Raw genomic sequence first — 23,988 nt, forward strand, 5'->3', positions numbered from 1 at the left:
TGGATGATCTATGCTCCCCCATGCCCCTCCCCCTCCCCCCCTACCTTGCCAATAAATACTTTCCACAATGCCCAGAACTGAATAAAGTTGAAGATGGCATCTGATAGTGCAGTTCCACCATTTGTACTCAAGTCTTTATGAGCTAAAGGCCAACATTACATTAGCTTTTTAATACTTTTTTAGTTATCCACTAACCTTTAACTTAATATGAATAAAATATATGTTTTAAATCCAGTCCGACCTGAGAGTTTCTCCACAAACAGATGGAATGGAATCCATCACAGTTTACAGTGAGATTCATTAATCTCAAATGATTGGCAAATAATAGCAAAACTCTGAAAGAAAGAAGAGAATTTATCACAACCACCAGCTGTCCCAAAGCATTTTACGGACATTGGAGAACCTTTTGCAATGTAGTCACTGTTGTAATGTAGGAAACATGGCAATCAATTTGCGCACAGCAAGATCCCGCAAACAGCATAAAACCTGTTTTGTGATGTTGATTGAAGGAATTGGCAAGACATCAGGGATAGCTCCCCTGTTCTTGTTCAAATAATGCACCATGGGATCTTCTGTAGCTATTGCCTCACAGTGCCAGTGATTTGGGTTCAATTCCAGCCTTGGGTGACAGTCTGTGTGGAGTCTGCGCCTTCTCCCTGTGTCTGCATGGGGTTTTCTTCAGGTGCTTCGGTTTCCTCCCATACTCCAAAGATGTGCAGGTTAGGTAGATTGGCCATGAATTTTTTTCAAGTCACATGACAGGCCTTGGTTTAATCACTGGATAAAAGCAAATTACTGCAGCTGCTGGAATCTGAAATCTTGGTTTAATCATGTCATCCAAATGTCAGCACCTCCAATACCACAGCACTCATAGAATCATAGTGCAGAAGGAAGCCATTCGACCCATCGAGTCTGCACCAACCACAATCCCACCCAGGTCCTATCCCCAGAACCCCATGTATCTACCCTAGCGAGTCCCCCTGACACTAAGGGGCAATTTAGCATGGCCACTCCACCTAACCCGCACATCTTTAGACTCTCAGTATCGTACTGGAGTGTCAGCCTTGATTTTTGAGGCTGAACCCTGATTTGGGATTTGAACCTGAAACCTCATTATTTAAAGGTGAGAGTGCTTCCAGCTGAGCCACAGATGACTCGCAAAAGTCTGATCGATCACTTTCTCCAAGCTTTTACGTTGGATGCAACATTTGATTCAGCATTTGGCCATCAGCCCTAAGATCATCACATTTGGCTCAGTATTGAGTTCTGTTCAATAATTCACTCCTGTGAAGCAGGTTGGGATGTTTTGCACATTACCGGTGTGACAGAAATACAAGTGATCATTGTTGCTTTCATTATAACAGTGACAGTGGCTACAGAAGATCCCATGGTGCATTATTTGAACAAGAACAGGGAAGCTATCCCTGGTGTCTTGCCAATTCCTTCAAAAGTACTTCATAGCCTCTAATAAGCCCTTTGGGGCACCCTGACGTTGTGAAAGTTGCAAGGCATAATGAAATGTCATCAACCTCGAAGGTTAACTTCATCTCTCAGCAGATGTTGCCTGGCATTTTGAGTGTTTTTAAAAATTCATTTGTAGGACATGGGCATCGCTGGCTGGCCAGCATTTATTGCCCATCCCTAGTTGCCCTTGAGAAGGTGGTGGTGAGCTGCCTTCTTGAATCGCTGCGGTCCATGTTCTGTGGGTTGACCCACACTGCCGTTTGCGAATGAATTCCAGGATTTTGACCCAGTGATTGCGAGGGAACGACGATATATTTCCAAGTCAGGATGGTGAGTGGCTTGGAGAGGAACTTGCAGGTGATGGTGTTCCCATGTATCTGCTGCCCTTGATGGAAGTGGTCATGGGTTTGTAAGGTGCTGTCTAAGGATCTTTGGTGAACTGCTGCAGTGCATCTTGTACAAAGTAGACACACTGCCGCTACTGAGCGTCGGTGGTGGAAGGAATGGATGTTTGTGGATGTGGTGCCAATCAAGCAGGCCTTGTCCTGGATGGTCTCAAGCTTCTTGAGTGTTGTTGGAGCTGCACCCATTCAGACAAGTGGGAGCATTCCATCACACTCCTGACTTGTGCCTTGTAGATAGGCTTTGGGGAGTCAGGAGTGAGTTACTTGCTGCAATATTCCTAGTCTCTGACCTGCTCTTGTAGCCATGGTGTTTATGTGGTTTATGAGTCCAGTTGAGTTTCTGGTCAATGCATTCTCTAGTTTTAAGTATTTCATAAATGCAAGGGGCGGCACGGTAGCACAGTGGTTAGCACTGCTGCTTCACAGCTCCAGGGACCTGGGTTCGATTCCCGACTTGGGTCACTGTCTGTGTGGAGTTTGCACATTCTCTTCGTGTCTACGTGGGTTTCCTCCGGGTGCTCCGGTTTCCTCCCACAGTCCAAAGATGTGCGGGTTAGGTTGATTGGCCATGCTAAAATTGCCCTTAGTGTCCTGGGATGCGTAGGTTAGAGGGATTAGTGGGTAAATATGTGGGGGTAGGGTCTGGGTGGGATTGTGGTCGGTGCAGACTCGATGGGCCGAATGGCCTTTCTCTGTGCTGTAGGGTTTCTAAGATTCTTTCTATGAATGGTTAGCACTGCTGCCTCACAGTGCCAGGGATCCGGGATCGATTCCTGGCTTGGTGTCACTGTCTGTGCAGAGTCCGCATGTTCTCTCCATGTCTGCGTGGGTTTTTTCCGGGTGCTCCGGTTTCCTCCCACAGTCCAAAGATGTGCTGTTGGGTGCATTGCCATGCTAAATTCTCCCTCAGTGTACCCGGACGTGGCGACTAGGGGATTTTCACAATAACTTAATTGCAGTGTTAATGGAAGCCTACTTGTGACACTAATAAATACACTTCATCTGTTGGAGTGTGTTCATTTAGTGCCCAACTGGGTAGATTTCATGCTCTGGATTGACTGTTCCCATCTCAGTGCCACCTGGCGGTCGGGAGCGACACACGCAGCCTCCCGCCCGGCTGGCGCCGACCCGAGCGGGCGCGACCTCTGGTGGCCGGAGACCCCGAGCAGACCGAGCGGTAAGCGCTGCTGCAGCGCCGCCAGGCGGCGGGGAGGAGGGCGGGCAGGTTTCCGTGCCATGCGCAGTGCTTGCCTGTTAAAGCGGGGCGGGGGGGAGGGGCGGGACACGGTGGCTGTTTGTTTTAAATGGAGGCGGTAGAGACGCGGGGAGAAGCCCAGGTGGCGGCACCAGCAGCAGCAGGAGAAGAAGGAGGGGACTCGCACACCATGAGCTCGGGGCTGTGCAAACCGCTGCCCTCCTCCGGGCCCAGGTCCATCCACGACGTGTCGCACCCGCTGTCCGCCGAGGAGCTGCTGTCGCCCGGGCCCGAACCGGCAGCGAGCGGCGGGGAGAAGGTGAGAGACCGGGGGAGGGGGTTTAATGGAGGCTTGAGGGTGGGTTGGGGTTAATGAGGGGTTGGAGGTTAAGAAGGGGGTCAAGGGTCAGGGGGTTGGGAGTGAAGGGGATGTGAGGGGGTCAAGGGGCGGGGGTTGGGGTGTATGGGGGGGTCAAGGGGCGGGGGTTGGGGTGTATGGGGGGGTCAAGGGGCGGGGGTTGGGGTGTATGGGGGGGTCAAGGGGCGGGGGTTGGGGTGTATGGGGGGGTCAAGGGGCGGGGGTTGGGGTGTATGGGGGGGGTCAAGGGGCGGGGGTTGGGGTGTATGGGGGGGTCAAGGGGCGGGGGTTGGGGTGTATGGGGGGGTCAAGGGGCGGGGGTTGGGGTGTATGGGGGGGTCAAGGGGCGGGGGTTGGGGTGTATGGGGGGGTCAAGGGGCGGGGGTTGGGGTGTATGGGGGGGGTCAAGGGGCGGGGGTTGGGGTGTATGGGGGGGGTCAAGGGGCGGGGGTTGGGGTGTATGGGGGGGGTCAAGGGGCGGGGGTTGGGGTGTATGGGGGGGGTCAAGGGGCGGGGGTTGGGGTGTATGGGGGGGGGGTCAAGGGGCGGGGGTTGGGGTGTATGGGGGGGGGGTCAAGGGGCGGGGGTTGGGGTGTATGGGGGGGGTCAAGGGGCGGGGGTTGGGGTGTATGGGGGGGGTCAAGGGGCGGGGGTTGGGGTGTATGGGGGGGGTCAAGGGGCGGGGGTTGGGGTGTATGGGGGGGGTCAAGGGGCGGGGGTTGGGGTGTATGGGGGGGGTCAAGGGGCGGGGGTTGGGGTGTATGGGGGGGTCAAGGGGCGGGGGTTGGGGTGTATGGGGGGGGTCAAGGGGCGGGGGTTGGGGTGTGTGGGGGGGTCAAGGGGCGGGGGTTGGGGTGTGTGGGGGGGGTCAAGGGGCGGGGGTTGGGGTGTGTGGGGGGGGTCAAGGGGCGGGGGTTGGGGTGTGTGGGGGGGGTCAAGGGGCGGGGGTTGGGGTGTGTGGGGGGGGGTCAAGGGGCGGGGGTTGGGGTGTATGGGGGGGGTCAAGGGGCGGGGGTTGGGGTGTATGGGGGGGGTCAAGGGGCGGAGGTTGGGGTGTATGGGGGGGGTCAAGGGGCGGGGGTTGGGGTGTATGGGGGTGGTCAAGGGGCGGGGGTTGGGGTTTATGGGGGGGTCAAGGGGCGGGGGTTGGGCTGTATGGGGGGGGTCAAGGGGCGGGGGTTGGGGTGTATGGGGGGGGTCAAGGGGCGGGGGTTGGGGTGTATGGGGGGGTCAAGGGGCGGGGGTTGGGGTGTATGGGGGGGTCAAGGGACGGGGGTTGGGGTGTATGGGGGGGTCAAGGGGCGGGGGTTGGGGTGTATGGGGGGGTCAAGGGGCGGGGAGTGAAGGGGATGTGAGGAGGTTGAGGAGAGAGAGGGGTTGGGGGTGAAGAGGTGATTGGGGGTTAAGGATGGGGCAGGGGGTTGGGAGTGAAGGGGATGTGGGGGGTTGAGGAGGGGGGTTGGGGTTAATGAGGGGGTATGGGGGTCAAGGGGTTGGGGGTGAAGAGGGGAGTGGGGGTTGGGAGGGGAAAGGGTTGAAGGGTGGTTGGTGGTTAAAGGTATGGGGGTGGTGTTGGTTTAGGGGATGGAGGGAGGGGGTGTGGGTTGTGTGTGGGAGGATGTTTTGGGGTGGAGGCAGCAGTTGGGTGGGCTTTGGGTATGGCTTTATATTTTGGTGGCAATTGGGGTGTGGAGTGGGTTGTGTGGTTGGAGGGTGGTTGTGGTGTAGGGAGTATTGTGGGCTGGAAGGGCCAGGAGGGGGGAGTGTAGAGCTTTGGCTTTGGGGATGATTTGGACATGAATAGGGGGCATAGGGTCTTTTGGGGCTGTGCACGGGTCAAGCAAGTGGGTTGAGGGTCTGTGAGGTTGAGGGCAGGTCATATGGGGGGGGGGGTAAATAGCCATAGGGCAAAGGATAGAAATGGGTGGGGGATGGATGTGGGCTGGAGGGGGAATGAATAGTGAGTGGGAAATGGGTGAATGCGGGGAAGGGGATGAGGGATGGAAGGAAAGAAGTGAAGGGGTGGGTTGATGTGAGTAGTTTGGGAGAGTGGGTGCTGGGGCCTGAGAGATCGGGTGGGTGTGATGTAGGAGGCCTGTGGCGATTTGGAGATACAGGGTGGGTGATGGGGAGTGAGGTCTTGATGTTGGGGGTAGTGGGAGGGTGCAGAGTGGGCTAAAAGTTGCGGGGGGGAAACTGGGTGAGGTGGTTGGTGTGGGTCTGGGGAAGGGGATGTGGGAAGTAGGTGGAGTCAGTGAGCAGGTGAGGTGTAGCGATATGAGGGAGTGGGGAGGAGGAGATTGAGGGCATGGGGAGGGTGTGGTGAGAATGAGCTGAGCATAAGGGGTTGTGGAGTGTGGGAGGGGAGTGGTGGAGAGGCTGTAACACCCTGGGACATATACTAACTCTGACCCTTCAATAGGGTTAGTATTGCATCTTTAAGTTTCTCCGGTGTCTCTGTTACTGATGTCTCTACGTAAGGAAAGAGCTTGCATTGAAATAGTGCTGTCTCTGAACAGCTCCAAAAGCCTGTAATGGATTGATGCTGCAAGTCTGAAGTTTAACAGAAAATGCTGGAAAACTTTCATGGGTAGAAACATAGAAAAAAAAGGAATAGGAGTAGGCCATTTGGCCCTTCGAGCCTGTTCCACTGTTCATTGTGATCATGGCTGATCATCCAAATTGATAGCCTGGTCGTCGATCCCCTTCGCCTCAAGAGCTGTATCTAACTCCTTCTTGAAAACCGACAATGTTTTGGCCTCAACTGCTTTCTGTGGTAGAAAATTCACAGGCTTACCGTTCTGGATGAAGAAATGTATCCTCCTCTCAGTCCTAAAATGTTTACCCTGTATCCCTAGGCTATGGCCCCTAGTTCTGGACAACACCATCAGGAATGTCCTTCCTGCACTGACCTTGTCTAGTCCTGTTAGAATTTTATAGGTTTCTGTGAGATCCCCCCTCCCTCATTCTTCTGAACTCCAGTGAATATAATCGAACAAAGAAAATTACAGCACAGGAACAGGCCCTTCGGCCCTCCAAGCCTGCACTGACCATGTTGAACTAAAACCCCCTACCCTTCAGGGGACCATATTGCTTTATTCCCATCCTATTCATGTATTTGTCAAGATGTCCCTTAAAATCACTATTGTATCTGCTTCCACTATCTCCCCGGCAGAAGTTCCAGGCACCCACCATCCTCCGTGCCATTATTTTCCCCAGAGCCCTGCTCGTTTACTGTTTACTGTTTCAGATTATTTTTCAAATGCTACAATAGAACCCGCCACACCGCACTCTCAGCCAGTGTATTCCAGGTCCTAACCACTCAGTGAATATCTCATTTTGCCATTGCTTCTTTGGTCAATGACCTTAAATCTGTGCCCTCTGGTTTGTGATCCTTCTGCCAATGGGAATAGTTTCTCCCTGCCAAAGTGGATAACCACACATTTACCTACATTAAATTGCATCTGCCATTCATTTGCCCACTCACTCAGCTTGTCCAAATCACATTGAAGCATCGCTGCATCCTCCTCACAGCTCACCTTCCCACCTGACTTTGTGTCATCTGCAAATGTGGAGATTAAAGGAAAAAAGCAAAATAATTTGGATGCTGGAATCTGAAGCAGAAACTGCTGGAAAATCTCTGCAGGTCTGACAGAGAAATCTTGGCTCTATTCTCTCTCCACGAATGCTGTCAGACCTGCTGAGATTTTCCAGCAGTTTTTGTTTTGGAAATATTGTATTTGGTTCTAAATCATTAATATGTTGTGAACAGCTGGGGTCCCAGCACTGAACCTCTGCAGTACCCCATGAGTTACTGCCTGCCATTTGGAACATGGTGGCTTAGAAGGCCATTCAGTCCATCTCTGAGAAGTGGTTAACATTAAGTTGCCGATGACCAGGTAATCAGTTTTCAATTGGCGGGTGGAGGATAGTTTTTGACCTGGGGACTGAATGTGCCGTTTGAAACTGTGTTGTTGACTTTGCTTGCCTGGGAGAGAAGGTGGGGCCTCGGTTTAATATTTCTTCAGAGACGTGGTACCTCCCACATGTGGTCCAGACTGGGAGTGTCAGCCTAGATGTTTGTGCTCAAATCCAATCCTCACTGCAGGACTCGGACCCACAACTTTCTGACTCAGAGGCAGGAGTGCCAATCGCTGACTTGCATCTGTGCATGCCGTTGAATAATAAATTCTCGGTACTTCCTTCCTTGCTGTTTCCCCTGCTGTCCCATGACAAGAGGTCAGTAACATGAACCGATTTGCTGTTAAAACCAATTATGTTCCATCAGTGGCTTATGGTCATTTTGCAGCGGACAATGCTGTTGGTGCTTTTTTGGAAGTTTTGCTACCTGCAGTGTTGTTGCTTTTAACTCTTCTGGGCTGTTTGTTGTGTAAAGTTACATGGGTCTGAAAATAAGTTTTAGTTTAGACCAGGGTGCTGCGATGGATACAGTTTGTTACGTGCATGTTGAATTAAGTCCTGTACTCTTGAGTACCCCCCTCTGTTGCTCATTCATATCTTTGGTACTACGCGAATGCATTGATCAGCCATGGTGTGCTGATTTAATGGTCCTTTTTATTTATAACTAAAAAGAATTCTTCTGTATTTGTGGCAATGATTTAGCAAACCATAGAGTGTTAAGGAAAGCACACTTGCAAGTTTCTCTCACTCTAGTGCTTTCTCATTGTAACTTCCTGTATATTATGTTCCAGGGCAGCACAGTGGTTAGCACTGCTGCTTCACAGCTCCAGGGACCTGGGTTTGATTCCCAGCTTGGGTCACTGTTTGTGTGGAGTTTGCACATTCTTCCTGTGTCTGCGTGGGTTTCCTCCGGGTGCTCCGGTTTCCTCCCACAGTCCAAAGATGTGTGGGTTAGGTTAATTGGCCACGCTAAATTGCTCCTTGGTGTCCTGGGATGTGTAGGTTAGAGGGATTAGTGGGTAAATATGTGGGGATAGGGCCTGGGTGGGATTGTGGTCGGTGCGGACTCGATGGGCCAAATGGTCTCTTTCTGCACTGTAGGGTTTCTAGGTGTTTACTTCACGTACTCTGCACTAATGGTGTATGCTGTTCCTTTCTGAAAATAACTCTTCTGGTTATATTTGGATTATTAAATTTCCTTTCTCATTGTGTAATTGTGGTGATTACTGATCTGTTTACTTTGTGGCCTTGCGCCTCCAACTTTGCAAACTTTGTATTCTTCCACTTCTGGCCTTTTTGTGTATTATTGATTTCCTTTCCCCCACTGTTGCTGGCCATACCTTCAGCTGCCGAGGTTCTGAGCTCCAGAACACGCTCTTTTATGATGCTCTTGAAAACCCATCTCCTTGAGCATGCTTATCATCTGAGCCAATGTGATTCGGTGACTAATTTTGTTTGACAGTGCTCCTGTGAAGCACTCTTTTGGATCCTTTACTACATCATTATAGGTGTCATGGGTGGCACAGTGGGTTAGCACTGCTGCCTCACAGCGCCAGGGACCTGGGTTCGGTTCCTGACTTGGGTCACTGTTTGTGTGGAGTTTGTATGTTCTCCCCGTATCTGTGTGGGTTTCCTCTGGCTGCTCCAGTTTCCTCCCACAGTCTGAAAAACGTGCTGGTTAGGTGCATTGGCCGTACTAAATTCTCCCTCGGTGCACCCGAACAGGCGGTGGAGTGTGGCGACTAGGGGATCTTCACAGTAACTTCTTTGCAGTGTTAATGTAAGCCTACTTGTGACAAATAAAAAAAGCAAACTAGGTCCAAATACATAAGCCAAAAATGTTGCTGCAATAACTGGAAGCTAAAATGGAGTCATTGAGTTTTTTTTAGGTTATATCAGGTCTACGTATGGTTTTCACTGGCAGAATTGACAGTAATACTGCAAAATTCACATGCCATTTAGTAGCATTGAATTAATGGATGCAGGTCTGAAATATCATTTCTTTAAAAGTCTACCATCTGTTTGCACTTTAATTTAATGGTCATAATCTTTGCATCTGGTGTACACGAGTATTTAAAAATAGTTCCTGCAGGATATTTCTTCCAGGCTCCATGTTCAACAGTGTTTAACCCATGAGGGATAGAATCCCTACAGTTCAGAAGGAGGCCATTCAGCCCATCGAGTCTGCACTGACCATAATCCCACCCAGGCCCTATTCCCGTAACCCCACATGTTTACCCTGCTAATCTCCCAACACTCGGGTCAATTTAACATGGCCAATCAACCTAACCCACACATCTTTGGAGTGGGGGAGGAAACTGGAGCACCCGGAGGAAACCCACGCAGACAATGAAGGGTTTCTTACCAAATTTGCATAAATATATAGATTTTACTTGAAAAATGGGTTGTATCTGGAGGTGGATGTAGTTGTATTTTGAACATTAGTAAATTCCTGTTTGCAGACACCCTCCTTCACTCAGTACCTGTAGACATGAAGCAATAATATATTGCGAAAATACTGTACTTGCAATTGAGACAATGGTATTCATCACTATGTTAAATAGCACTGTGGTTAAATATTTGTCTAATGAGCATTTGGGCAAGTTGATGTCTCTGGTGTAATGCATGATATGACATTTTGGCATCTGTTTTGGACGTTGTAACTGATCCAGTGGCTGTGCATTGCGACAGCAGAGCTGATAGCAACCATTATTTCTTCACTGTCTGTCTTGAGTTTTTTTTAAAGAGACAATACCTTAAATGTGAGATGCATTCAGGCTGGCATGTCCTGTGAAGCACAAAGTGGATGTTGCTATATTGCATTTGTTTAAAAACATTGTGCACAAACACACAATCTCAAGTGACTCAGCATACAGTGAATAGCTAACTCGTTAAAGTGAAGTGTTTCAAGAATATGGCTCCTGGGGCTAAAAGGATATATGGGGGGGGGGGGGGGGTTGTGTGTAATAGTGGGGCAGGCTTGAAGGGCCAAATGGCTTTCTTTTCCTATTCTCTATGGTGCCCCCAACCCCCAAAATGGGCACACGAGGGGGAGAAACACTATATATAACGTGATGGGTGGAACTGAACTAGAATTTGATTGCTAACATGTATGCAGTGAAGAAGACATGCTGGTTAGATTTTCTTGGTTCCCCAAGATAGAGTTCAAGTTTATTTTGGTCACAAGTAAGGCTTGCGTTAACACTGCAATGAAGTTACTGTGAAAATCCCCTAGTCGCCGCACTGTGGGCCAAGTTCGGGTCACTGCAGCTAACTGGCTCGTCTTTCAGACTGTGGGAGGAAATCGGAGCACCCGGAGGAAACCCACGCAGACATGGGGAAAATGTGCAAACTCCGCACAGACAGTAACCCAAGCCAGGAATCGAACTGGGTCCCTGATGCTGTGAGGCAGCAGTGTTTGCCACTGCCACCCCTGTACAGGTATCTCTGTTATGTGCTATTACAGTTAAACATTTTAAAACTTTATTTTGGATACTTGTGTTGAGTTTATTGTCCAAACTCGTGTTGTCCTTTTGGTGAACTTTATTGTTGGAGCCCTTTTATTAATTCTAGTACACCTGAACCCAGTTGGTTCCATTTACCACTGTCCCACTGACTGCCTGGGGAGCTGGATCATGAAGCAGATGGGTGAACCACAGGGTAGCTGTAATCTCACCCTGCCCAATAGCAGAATAACTACTGATGGATCGGAGCAATTCTCTGCATTATTTCAATTGATTCTTTCCCATTCGTTTAAGATGTTGTCTCTTTCATATTTGCTTTGCAAAATCTGCAAGTGATTTAGCATGATATTCAAACACAGTAGCACATTATTGTCTCATGCATGTGCAGTGTTCTTTGTGGATCGCAATTTGATGGAAACCTTTTTAAAGTTTGTTTATTAGTGTCACAAGTAGGCTTACATTAACACTGCAATGAAGTTGCTATGAAATTCCCCTAGTCGCCACACTCTGGCACCTGTTCAGGTACACTGAGGGGGATTTTAGCATGACCAATTCACCTAACCTGCACATCTTTGGACTGTGGGAGGAAACCTGAGCACCCGGAGGAAACCCACGGAGAATGTGCAGACTCCACACAGACAGTGACCCAAGCTGGGAATCGAACCCAGGTCCCTGGTGCTGTGAGGCAGCAGAAACCTCCTAGCATATCATTGTGTTTATATTACAAAATCCTGCTCCCTTATCCCAATGTCAGTATTATAGAAACTGCAGAAAACGATTGTCAGCTGCCAAACTGGGGGAATGTAATTTTTGGTAGTAGGGAGTGCACTTGTATCCACATTCCATTGATGAATGGACAGTGTTCTAAGATGCTGTGCCACCCAGTCCCCTCTCCTCCTCCTCTCCGTGCCATGGCAGCTGTGCTGTTCAGTTCTTTTATCTGCAGTATTTCTCTGATTTTTAAAGATGGCTCCACAAAAATTCTCACGATAATGCCCTGGAAATGCTGAGATCCTTCGTGTGATACTTTATGGGAGAGAGTGTGCGAGTTGCAATGGCTTCATATTTTTTTATGTAAAGGAAGCATGGGTGACATGATTGAATATTCCGGTGCAACTTTGGGGACTGAATTCAGACCCTGGAACCCTGTATGTTTAATTCATAAATGCTCTGATCTCATTAGAATCCATGCAGTGAAGGAGGCTGTTCAGCTCGGTCTGCACCAACTGTCCGAAAGAACATCCCCCTCCCTCCTTCGCTGCCCTGACAATCCACATAAACCCACATTTGCCATCGCTAATCCACCTAACCTACACCTGGACTATGGGTGGAAACCCACGCAGACACATCAGAAGACACGTGCAGAACATGCAAGCTCCGCACAATTGCCCAAGGCCAGAATCGATCCTGGGGTCCTTGGCGCTGTGAGGCGGCAGTGCTAACCACGTGCAAGCATTCTCTAACGACCAGTTTCACAATAGCCACAGTTTAATGACGTGGACTGTTAATATGTTTGACTTTCTGAATTTCCGTTTTATGATGTTTTTTCCCTATGATCCCACCATTGAGAGGGGCAGTGCTTTAAGCTGCCTCGGTTCTGTAATTCCATGCCTGAACTTGCTGCCTCACTATCATTTTTATAAGATGCTCTTTGACCAAGCTGTTAGCCATCTGCCCTACTGAGCCCGTGTGAGACTCGGTATCAAGTTTTGCTAACCTTCCTGTGAGCCCCATGGAAACATTTGCATTCTTGGGTATGAAAGATCAAGAAGTGGAAAATGGGATTTGGTTGGATGGCTCTCACAATGAACCAAATTGTTCCCTTGTGTGGTGTAAATTTGTTTTGTAAGTTTAAAGAGGTTAGATAAATGTTAATTTAAACTGAGAATAAAAAGCCCACTTAAATATTTGCAACTTGTATACCATAGTGTCACTTTTTTAAATTTTATGTCTTCAACTCTACAAGCTTCAATTTGTGCATTTTCACATTTTTAGGTCTTATGATATTGGCTACAGATTAATTAAACGTCAGCAAACCATCAATTGTAGCAAATTCCTTCAGCACACCTTTGGGTTTAATTGTTCTTTGCTTGGAATGCAGATTCCTTTAGTGGTTAGTTCAAGAGATGTAATGGAAAGCAACAACTGTTGGAAAATGTGGTCTGTCAAGAAATTGTAGGCCAAATAGTATTTTTCTTCTGATGTGGGGCATTGGAATGTAGAACTTGGGAGCCGGAATAGGCATGGCTGATCTGATTGTGGCCTTAACCCTACATTCCTGTCTGTCCGCCATAAACCCATGACTCTCTTGTTGATGAAAAATCTAACTCTACCTTGTGTAAAGTCAATAACCCAGCTGCTTTTTGCAGAAGAGAAATCCGCAGGCTCTATTTTTAAACTGTGCCCCTTGTTCTAGTCTCCCACATATGGAAACATCTACGCTATCAAGTCCCTCAGGATCTTTGTTTCAATGAGATCACCTTTCATTCTTCTACACTCCGATGGATGTAGGCTTGTTTGTTTTTTCAATTTTTCCTCAAAATATGCCCTTCATCCCAGGAATGAGTTGATTGAACCTCCTCTAAACTGCTAACATAGCTATTCTTCAAATGAAACCAACACTGACTCCAGATGTGGATTCACTAAGGCCCTATACAGCTGCAGTAGAACATCCCTACTTTTATATTCCATTCTCCTTTCAATAAACGCCAACAGTTCATTTGCCTTCCCAATCACTCGCTGTAGCTGCATACTAACATTTTGTGATTCATGTATTGGAACCACCAGATTCCTCTAGTACCCAGTTCTGAATACACTCTCCATTTAAGTATTGTATTGCTTTTCTATTCTTGCTGAAGTGCTCAATTTCACGTTTTTCCATATATATTTGCCCAATAACATCGCTGCTTATATCCATGTGTAGGCTCTTACCACCACCTCAACAGCTTTCCTACCCATCTTGATGTCATCAGCAAATTTGCTGCCATAAATGTGGTCTCTTCATGGAAGTCATTGATAAAAATAGTAAATAGTTGAGAACCCAACACTTAGCACGAGTTATTTTGTCTAGTAACCTTTTGATGCTGCCTTGAAATCCAAGTATACCATATCTACAGGTTACCCTTTATCTGCATTGCTTATTATTTTCCCAATGAACTCTAATTTTCCTTTCACCAAGCCACGCCCACTCTGCCTGGTCCCATAAGATTTTCAAAGTATCCTCCTCAGTAATGGATTCTAGGAATTTCCCTGTGATGGGTGTTAAGCTAACTGGCCTCTAGTTTCCTGCTTTGTTTCTTGCCGTTCTTGAATGATGGTCTTGCATTTGTCTGCTGGGACTGTTCCAAAATCTAAGTAATTTTGGAAGATTATAACCAATGCCTCAACTGAGTGGCACCTGTACTAATTCGAGCAGTTAATGATTCCCTGGTTAATTAACTTGCCTCAATATTGGCAACTAACAGCCATCAAAAAATAATGGGATGCCTATTTAGTAACGTTTTGCCAAAAATGTTGTATTTATTGAGATAAAACACTTTTTTTGTTTGGGGTGTGGGTTCCACAAGTTGATTGTGGCTCTAGTTGTCAGGTGTATAGATGGATTTTGATGAGGTTAGGGTAAGAGGTTTATTAAATGCTGCAGAAATAATTATGCAGCCTTTCAAAATTGCATTCTTTCTGATATTCTGCCCAGAATCGTGCTCCGCTGGGTGTAATCTTCAAGCAGTCTGTTTTTAACCTGTGAATAAAAACGCTTTGTGATCGGATGTTGAGTCATGTCTTAGCGTGTGGGTGGGGCACAAGATGTTGCCCATGTAGTAGGAAAATTCTTGCTGGGGTATGCGTTGATGGAAATGTCTTTTTTTAAAGGAAACATTGACAACAGTTTCAAAATGTTTGCCAAATGACCTCACTTAATTTTGTATTTGTACAGTTTGGCTTCATAGGAAATATGGGCTTGCTGCTGGAAGGTGACAGTATAATACCTTTGGGTCAAAATCTACTGATGTGGAACATTTAGTTTAACATCTAATTTGACTCCCATCAATTTCCTTCACTGCCATTTCTCTGATTTCTTCTTCAACCTTGAATTTCATGGGGTACAAAAATAGATGGTGTTCCCTCCAAACTAATGACCTGAAAATGTTGCACACAACTCAGTCCTTTTAAAACGTGTGCAGAGAGGAACGATGCGATTAAGTAAATCGCATACTCCAAGAGGAAAGTTCTTCCCAGATGCCTTGTTGCCATCCCACATCCAACTTGCAAGGTACATTTTTTTTTTACTGAACTGAAGGTTGAGAGGGAAGGTCTAACCTGCTGGATACAATGGGGGGATGCAATGCTCAGCAAAATCTTGGCTAATATTTAATGGGGGCAAACTAGTGAGCAAACTCCCTAGTGCAATTGCACTAGTCTAATTACATCAGTAAGTCAGACAAGTTCACACTTGAGTCCTGATTCAAAATAAGGAAGGGCCCATGGTAAAGATTGTTTGGGAGGAGGGATCTGTTAAATCTGATCTGTTCCCATAAAGTTGATGAATGTAAGCATGGAGGGAGGCACGATGAGTTGGATTTTGAACCAAGTATTTTGGATATTTCCTGGGTGTCTGTAGTTTGCTTAAAACAGTTGAAGGCTACTAATTTATCGAGGAGGGAAAGATGTTCTTTCTGCTACTGCGGCAGGAATCCAAGTTCTCTAATGTACCCTAATTTAGCAGCAAAGCTGTTTCTGTTAATCTATGGTAGAACGCTCAAATCTTTTGAGCTGTGAAAGTCTGATCTATGAAATGTAGTGTGACCCTGCCCTAAGAAGAGATTTTTACTTGCCCTTCTCCACAAGAAAGTGTGGCTTGCATTTGCATTTCATGACCACTGGATGTCCCAAAGTGTTCGCTACCAATGAGGTTTTGCTTTGAATTGTAGTCACTGTGACAAATGGCAGTCAATTTGCACAGTAAGCTCCCACAAACAGCCATATGATGACCAGATCGCTATTTGGGGAGAGAGCAGGGTGGTATGCACTGGGACAAATTGAGAAAACAGAGAGGGGGTCAAGTTGGAGGGATTTTAGTCTGGTTTTTCTCCTTTTCCACAACTTCTTTCCACAAGCGTTGTCATTCATCCAATATTGTGCTTAAGTTGGTTTTCTTCTTTTGTGATCTCTCCTCCCCACAACCACCAAAGCTAAATAGACTTGTGTGTGTTTCACTTCTGTATTTACTAGCCCTGGATTTTCCATTTATTCATTAGAATGGATGAAAACTTTAGTGGCAGGGAATGCAGAAGTGGAAATTCCCACCAATGCATTTTCTACTTGGTTCATGACCTTAGCAGATTTCAACCCTGTATGAATTTTAGTGGTAATAAGCAGAAAAAATATTTTGGGATTTATGGATAACTGATGCTTTACCAATTGTTTAGAGTCCTAACGAAACCGTTCTCATTTTCATCCTTGGCAGACAGACTTGGGAACTTTCTGATTTGGCCATTACTGGCATTGATAAGAGAACATTTCTTTGATGGGTTGTATGATACTAATGGACATTCGGTTTGCCTGTCAGTAGTATGTTCTGAGCATCTATTTGCTACGATAGCTGCAACTGCACGTGGGATGATAGGGAGCTGGTTGCTATTGATTCGAGCAAAAAAAAAAGCTTGATGTTGCACTTTGATCTCTTTGCATATGCTAGTGCTTCACAAATACCTAATCGGTTTTGAAATGGTTTGTCAGGAAACATGGCAACATAATAACATAGCACCCATTTTGTGAACAGCAAGACTGCAAACGATGAGATTAATGACCAGCTGATCTCTCACCCCAATGTTGATCAGGGCATCAGGTGAAACAGTCGTCTTCGGATTGTACTTGGGATCTCTTGTCGACCTGTATTTGGATTTATCACTTTCAACCAAGGGTGGCACCTCTGACATTACACGCTCCTTTAGTAATTCCTGCAAACTTATCTTCTCCCACGTGGAATAAACTTTGCAGTCTGACTGTTGTGAAATTGGCTAAGCCTGCTGTGACCAAGCTGCTTTTGAGCTGAAGGCAGGGAGTCTGGTGCTGAGAAACACAAATGTTAAAAGGTTAAGTTAAATTCAATCAAGTTCCTAATTGACTTTACTATAATGCCATAACTTTGAACACAACCCTCTTGCTCTCATGCTCTGTCTTGCTCCAGCCCCCAAGTGTGTGGGTCTAGTGGGAGACTGCAGCTGAGTAGATTCAGTTGTATGCTGTAGATTTGTGATGTATAGTCCTATTAACTCCTGCAGGAATATCATCTGTGTGTTGCATTTGGGACTTGCTGTGAAATTGACTTCAAAATGAATGTGGAGATGCAGGCATCTGACTGAATTGGCTGGTATCTTCCTTAAGTGCCACATTTCGTGTTTCTTCATGACATTCTTTGAGGTCGTAGTATACTGTGACTGCGAATGTACAGTTTAGTCATTTAGGGCTAACTGTAAATCTTTACATTTATATCATAGATCTCACTAGTGGTAGTTAGTTATATTTTCCAATCTGGCATCCTTTATGCAGACCCTACATTTTGAATTAATCGTCATCTTGGCATTAGAGACTTGTCAATTTTAAGTGGGGTAAGTGTGTAAATTAATTAGTAGGACTGTATGCAAATGTATCTTTTTTAAACCCACTCTTTCACATTGAGTCTCTCGTAGATTGAAAATCTATCACATGGGGTATTTCCAATCTCCCATTGCAACTTGAGCACAACCACTTCATTAATACGCTTCCTCCTTTTGCATTCCATACCACACTCAAAGCTAAATACACTAGTGTGCTTTTCACTTATCTAGTTATTAGCCCACGATTTTCTGTTTGTTCATGAGAATGGTTAGTGGTAGGCAATGCAGAAGTGGAAACTGCCAGCCATGCATTTTCCACTTGGTTCATGAACTCAGCAAATTTCAACTGTTATGAATTTTTTTGAGGCAATAGCTGAAAAAATACTTTGGGGTTAATATAGTTGTTGACTTACCAAATGTTTAGACTCCTGCAGGAACCATTCCATTTTTGACCAGATGTACCTTGCATGTTGGGTAGTTACTTTCCAATTTAGCAATTACTGGTATTAATAAAAGATGAGTGACTGAGGGGTTGTACGGAGTTGACATGTTCTGAAGCTTATGGGCATTGAGTTTGTCTGTGTTAATAATAAGCATCTATTTGCTGCAATGGGTAGTAGGGAGTTGGTTGCAAAGCTTGCTCCTATGTTGCACTTTATTCGATTTCTCTGAATATGCTTGTACTTCACAAATCTGTTTTGAAATGAATTGAATGTTTAGGAAGCCAACCTGCTAACTGTTGGGTAATCTGAGCTGACTGCAATTTCATCCCTCTTCCCCTCGAATGGAATGCCAGCTGACATCTGCTTGGTATCTAATGGTGGTGTGGCTTGACTTCTAATGGTGAATTATGGCTGTGGACTGCTGTTCCTTAGCTCCCGAGCAAAATGGGTGCCTGCGAGGTAACTACTGCATTTGTTGCCCTCAACTGAAGCCAGACTGGCAGTCAAGTTTTTGATGTTGGAAATAAATGCAATATTGGCTCATTCACAAGGTAGTATTCAATATAACTGCCAACAGCTCCAGACCAGCATGCTTGTATTCGGGCATGCTGGAAGATGTTAGTCTGAAATGATTAAAATGTTGAATGCAAACTTCACAGTGACACACTATTACTGATAAAAGGTACTCCTTACTAGACACAAATGTCTGACATAGACGTCTATCTGTTATGCTGGAGACAGCGATGCCCATGTTGGATGCTAACCCATTGATGTGTAATTGAAGTTGCTCTGGTGACCCGGGGGAGGGAGGAAGTAGAGATAAGAGGGCTGAGAAATTAGAAAAGTCTGGGAGGCGAGGACAGTTCTACCCACGTCAGTCAAGGGAAGTATTGCTGAATATCCATTCATCACTATTCTGAAGATTAAAGATATAAAGCTATGCATGTGAACACAACTTATTGTGACCTTGTAATTTGCCACGTGGGAGTTTTTAGTAAAAGACTTTAGCTCAAAAGCATAAGTGGCGGACTGTGCACTTGGAATCAACTGCTTTGATTCCATCTAAATGATGGTCTCAAACCATTATTTTAAACATTCATCTAAAATATTGTCTACTGCACAATAAATCTGCATGCTTTAATGTTTAGAGAATAGTATTGATTTTTGAGGAACACGTGTTCTTGTATGATACATTTGCTGCCTCTTGGGAGTTTTAGATTGAGTGAGGGTAAATATTTTGCTGTCAGTGAGCTGACCAGGGACGACTATATATCTCTTCAACCTCTTGCAGTTGTGTGTGCTTTCTGCCAGTCCCTTGTGTGGAAGGTCCACATTCCCAAAATGTAAAGTGATTTGTTCTGAGGTTGTAAAAGTTGTTTATATAAATGCAAGTGTTTTCTGCTTTTATGCATGAACAATGCTACTGTGGATCAGCTTAACTCGATCAATTTCTTGTTCAGTGTTGCTATATCCTCGGGCGTCAAGCAAGTGAAATCTGTCTTAAAATTGAGTTACCAGCTTCTGTTTTGTTACTGAACTTGATGTGTGCAGCACGGTGATCTGATAAGGTGAAAGGCGAGACCAATTTTCGCTGTTGATCAAGTAAACTATCTGGCTTTTTCTTAGGATCAAATGTTACCCAACGGGACACCAGTGGAGACATCAAGTCCTGCGTCATCCTCGTCCCTACTTAATAGGTTGCAACTGGATGATGAGCCGAACGGTGAAACCAGGGATCTCTTTGTTACTGTGGACGACCCAAAGAAACATGTGTCTGCGATGGAGACGTTCATTACGTACAGAGTTAGCACAAAAGTATGAGCAAAAATTGAATTCTTAAAAAATTCTAGCATTGTTTCTGTTTCCAAAAAAGTCTTAATTTTTTTAAAAGTGATGCTGGAACTCCCTAGGTGTTGCTCAGTGAGATGGAAGTCCTTTATCATCTGTACAGTGTGTGGGGATGTGGGCAGATGGCAGGAGAGTGTTGGGAATGCAGCAGATCCATCAGTGGATAGGGGATGTGGTGTGGGCATTCTTGCAGATGAGGCTGGGATTATAGTTTTAGAAAAAAGCACCAAGCCAAGGAATAGGCAATGTTTTAACACTTTAAAAAAAAAATTACATGTACTGCTTGGCGCACACTTGACTGGCTTTCTCAGCTGAACAAGTTTTGGAATCCCTGAGCCATTTGCAGCCTTGAATGAGAACTGGCTTTATGTCGAAGTGCTAAAAGGGCTGGGTATTAGTACCTTTGGTTGGGTATTGATGTGGAGCACAGTGACCGCTGCCTTGGAGCAGAAACTAGAATGATTCAATTGGATGTAATATAATGGGGATAGTTGAAGACTGATGGGTAACCATGATGGAAACGCCATGAAAGAGGACTATTCCAATCCCCTTGCATCCCCCAAGCTTTCATGCTATTCTGATGTCTTGGGGTGGTTAAAGAGAGGGGCAGGCCAATTTCACAAAATTAAACTCCAGAAGTGCCTTTGCCTAAGAGAGCTTAACTGTCCTTCCAGCCAGTAGGCTGTAAAGTCTTCCCCAATCTCTGTTTGACAATGCATCTAAAGCCCCGTTGCTACGTCTTTACTACCTCTGAACCATTAATGTTTGGGAGGGTGGGGGTAGTTCAGGTTTTTGTGCTGGAAGGAAGATGTGCATGAGCTGCTTTCTCCCATGTGCAGTGGCAGACAGTAATGTCCCCAGTTGGCCTGGTGGATGTGATGGGGAATAGTATAAACTGAATGTAAACATCACTACATCAGACCATGGAAACCAGTTGCATATTGTGTTGGAAGTGTGGAAAGAAATTATAAGTTTGTATTGGGGGTGTTGGAATCATCTTGTAAAATTAAACTTGTTGGCACTGATGGTAATATAATGGGGATAGTTGAAGGCTGATAGGTAACCATGATGGAAATGCCATCATTAGGCTTCATTTAGGCTCTAATTAGGTTCCCCCAAAAAAAGAAGCTTAATTTACCACGATGCTTTGTTTTGAAGGTAGTGACACAGCAAAGGCAGGAAATTGGTTTGAAAATTGTTCTGTCCTGATTCTGACTGCTAATCTGCAAGATTGAAGCACTTTGCTCCAAAAAAGAGGGCCCATTTGACCCTCGCTAGTGACATATTTTTCATCACCTGCAGGTGTTTTCAATTCCTCCTTTTCCTCCTCGACACACAATGTAACCTTTATAGCTGTGTAGTTCTTTGTCAATGTGGCTTCAGTAAAATGTGAAGTGCTGCATCAGGTTTTTTTTTTAGAAGCTTGTATCTCAAGTGAATTGAATTAATTCCTCAATGTTAGAATTGTACATTCTGTTCCTAGTTTAGAGGTGCCAAATCTGTTTGTGTCCTGAACACACCTCTTCAAATGCAAGTTGAAATACTGACCTGTTCCTGGTTCCTCATGGTTTCAATTACTTTCAGACTACCAGAAATGAGTTTGATTTACCCGAGTACACGGTCCGACGTAGATACCAGGATTTTGATTGGTTAAGGAGTAAACTGGAAGAATCACAGCCGACTCATCTTATTCCAGTAGGTACCAGATAATTGCGGTCTATAGCTGTGCATGCTTTAACACCAGTACACGGGCAAGACTTCTAATGCCACATGCTTGCTCAGTTGCCATTTCCTCCCCTCCCATCTGTTTAACCTATTAAATGTTAACATCTCTGCAATCAGTAACGAGATGTGAGAGACGGCAAGACAATCTAAAGTTGGTTGAGGCTCCTTTTTTTATATTCCTCATGAGTAACTTGCTTGACATTACAAACTGTTGCTGCATAGCCAGTGGCAAACCAGTAGATGTCTAAAGAACATACAAAAAACGAAGAAAATTACAGCACAGGAACAGGCCCTTTGGCTCTACAAGCCTGCACCGACCATGCTGCCCGACTGAACTAAAAACCCCCCTACCCTTCTGGGGGCCATATGCCTCTATTCCCATCTTATTCATGTATTTGTCCCAATGCCCCTTAACTCTCAATCGTATCTGCTTCCACTACCTCCCCCAGCAACAAGATCCAGGCACCCACCACCCCTCTGTGTAATTTAAAAAAAACAAACTTGCCTCATCCATCTCCTTTAAACCTTGCCCTTCGCACCTTAAACCTATGCCCCCTAGTAATTGACACTTCCACCCTGGGAAAAAGCTTCTGACTATCCACTCTGTTCATGCCCCCCCCTAACCTTGTAGATTTCTATCAGGTCGTCCCTCAACCTCCGTCGTTCCAGTGAGAACAAACCAAGTTTCTCCAACCTCTTCTCATAGCTAATGCCCTCCATGCCAGGCAACATCCTGGTAAATCTTTTCTGTACCCTCTCCAAAGCCTCCCTATCCTTCTAGAAGTGTGGTGACCAGAATTGAACACTATTCCAAATGCAACCTAACGAAGGTTCTATAAAGTTGCAACATGACTTGCCAATTTTTAAATTCAATGTCCTGGCCCATGAAGGCAAGCCATATGCCTTCTTGACGACCTTCTCCACCTGCATTGCCACTTTCAGTGACCTGTGTACCTGTACACCCAGATCCCTCTGCCTATCAATACTCTTAAGGGTTCTGCCATTTACTGTATATTTCCTATCTTTATTAGACTTTCCAAAATGCATTTACCTCATGTGTCCAGATCTCCCTTACTTGCCCAAGTGGTCATTGAAGTGCATAGATTCAGAGGGCACCAAGATCAAACCTAATCCTTCCACTTGCACCCATATTTATGTAGGGCAACAAGTTGGAAGACTTCTTGTCATCTGTGCCTGCCCCCCTCCTCCCTCCCTCAGGCCCAGGAATAGAGGTGTTGTAGTAGCTGATTTGACTGAGATGCACTGTTTTTCCGTACTAATCCCAATGTTAACAGAGCAGTTCTGAGAATCCTTTCAAAGGCAGTCTTCTGCAGCAGTGTTATTAGTAGAAACCCAAAGCAAGCATGCTTCTCATAGACTGGTACATGGTCCCTTTGGCTGAATGTTACACTTGGCACACATTAAAGTCAAGGTAGCTCTTCAAAGATATTGTCGTCTATTTTAAAACCAAAAAAAATCCATCTCATGTACTCCACAGAAAGGAAGCCAAAGTATGTGCTTTGTGGTGGATGCTTCCTTCTCCTATTTTTTAGGAAGTCAAAATATTCCAGTCCTTGCTTTTTCCTTTTTAAATCTAGTTTAAAATAGCTTTGGTTATTAATAAAACCAGCTGTGGTTACAGTGAAATGGGGCTATTCATTAGTTTCTTCCAGAATCCATGGTAATCTGGGGTCTACTTAGAATCATAGAAACCCTACAGTGCAGAAGGAGGCCATTCAGCCCATTAAGTCTGCACCAACAACAATCCCACCTTGGCCCTATCCCCATAAACCCCACATATTTACCCCGCTAATCCCTCTAACCTACGCATCCTGGGACACGAAGGGGCAATTTAGCATGCCCAATGCACCTAACCCGCACATCTTTGGACTTGATGTACATGTTCTGTTCTGAGGGAGGAAAGAAAACTTTTGAATTGGGTGGGGAGACAAACATTTTCCTTGAGACTTGTCAATGCTGGAGAAATATTTTCATAGCCAAGAATTGAAACACCCTTCTAATACACGAGGTGCTTTTTTTTCCAACTCTGATGTTTAACTGTAGGCAGTTTTGTGATTTTTTTTTTTTTGCCTACTAGAACTGGCCTGAGCTAGTTTTGATGCCCTTTCTCAGGCTGTACAAATACCAAGAAACAGTCATCCTTGGAGTTTTGAACTGGATTGAAACATGGGCCCTATTAGTCAAAGGAATCGTGCTAATCTGTTGCACCATGCGAGTCTCTACCAAATCTCAGAATAATATTTGCCTCATTCCCTCTACAGTCCTGTGAAGCTGAATGATATTTTTAAGTATGAGAGCATTCTCTCAAACTGCATTCAAATACTGAATTAATCAGAATGATTGGTAGGTGTTGCAAAATGGCATGTGGTGATATTCTTTCATCACATTATACATGACTTGTAACTAAATAAGCACCTAGCTGAGCAGTCCCCACTCTATAGGCATAAAAAATAGCATCAGGAAATCCTCCTTTAATATTCTTGCTATGTAGAGGAGCATATTTAAAATGTCAAAAGATTATTGTCATCCAGTGCTAGAATTGTTGGGCA

At 45.5% G+C, this 23,988-nt stretch overlaps 1 protein-coding gene across 2 annotated transcripts in view; it reads left to right on the forward strand.

Moving 5' to 3' along the window:
- Window positions 1-3,129: 3,129 nt before the first annotated feature.
- snx30 (sorting nexin family member 30) overlaps window positions 3,130-23,988 on the forward strand; it is a 41,786-nt gene continuing 20,927 nt past the window's right edge. Inside the window, exons 1-3 of one of the 2 annotated variants that reach the window (XM_078214070.1) lie at window positions 3,130-3,382; window positions 19,472-19,660; window positions 21,278-21,388. In XM_078214070.1, coding sequence (XP_078070196.1) covers window positions 3,173-3,382; window positions 19,472-19,660; window positions 21,278-21,388 — 510 coding nt within the window. In that variant the 5' untranslated portion in view covers window positions 3,130-3,172. The remainder of the gene's footprint in view (window positions 3,383-19,471; window positions 19,661-21,277; window positions 21,389-23,988) is intronic. The other variant, XM_078214071.1, reaches the window with a different exon arrangement.

Source organism: Mustelus asterias, chromosome 6, assembly GCF_964213995.1.
Source record: "Mustelus asterias chromosome 6, sMusAst1.hap1.1, whole genome shotgun sequence".
Lineage (NCBI taxonomy): Eukaryota > Metazoa > Chordata > Chondrichthyes > Carcharhiniformes > Triakidae > Mustelus > Mustelus asterias.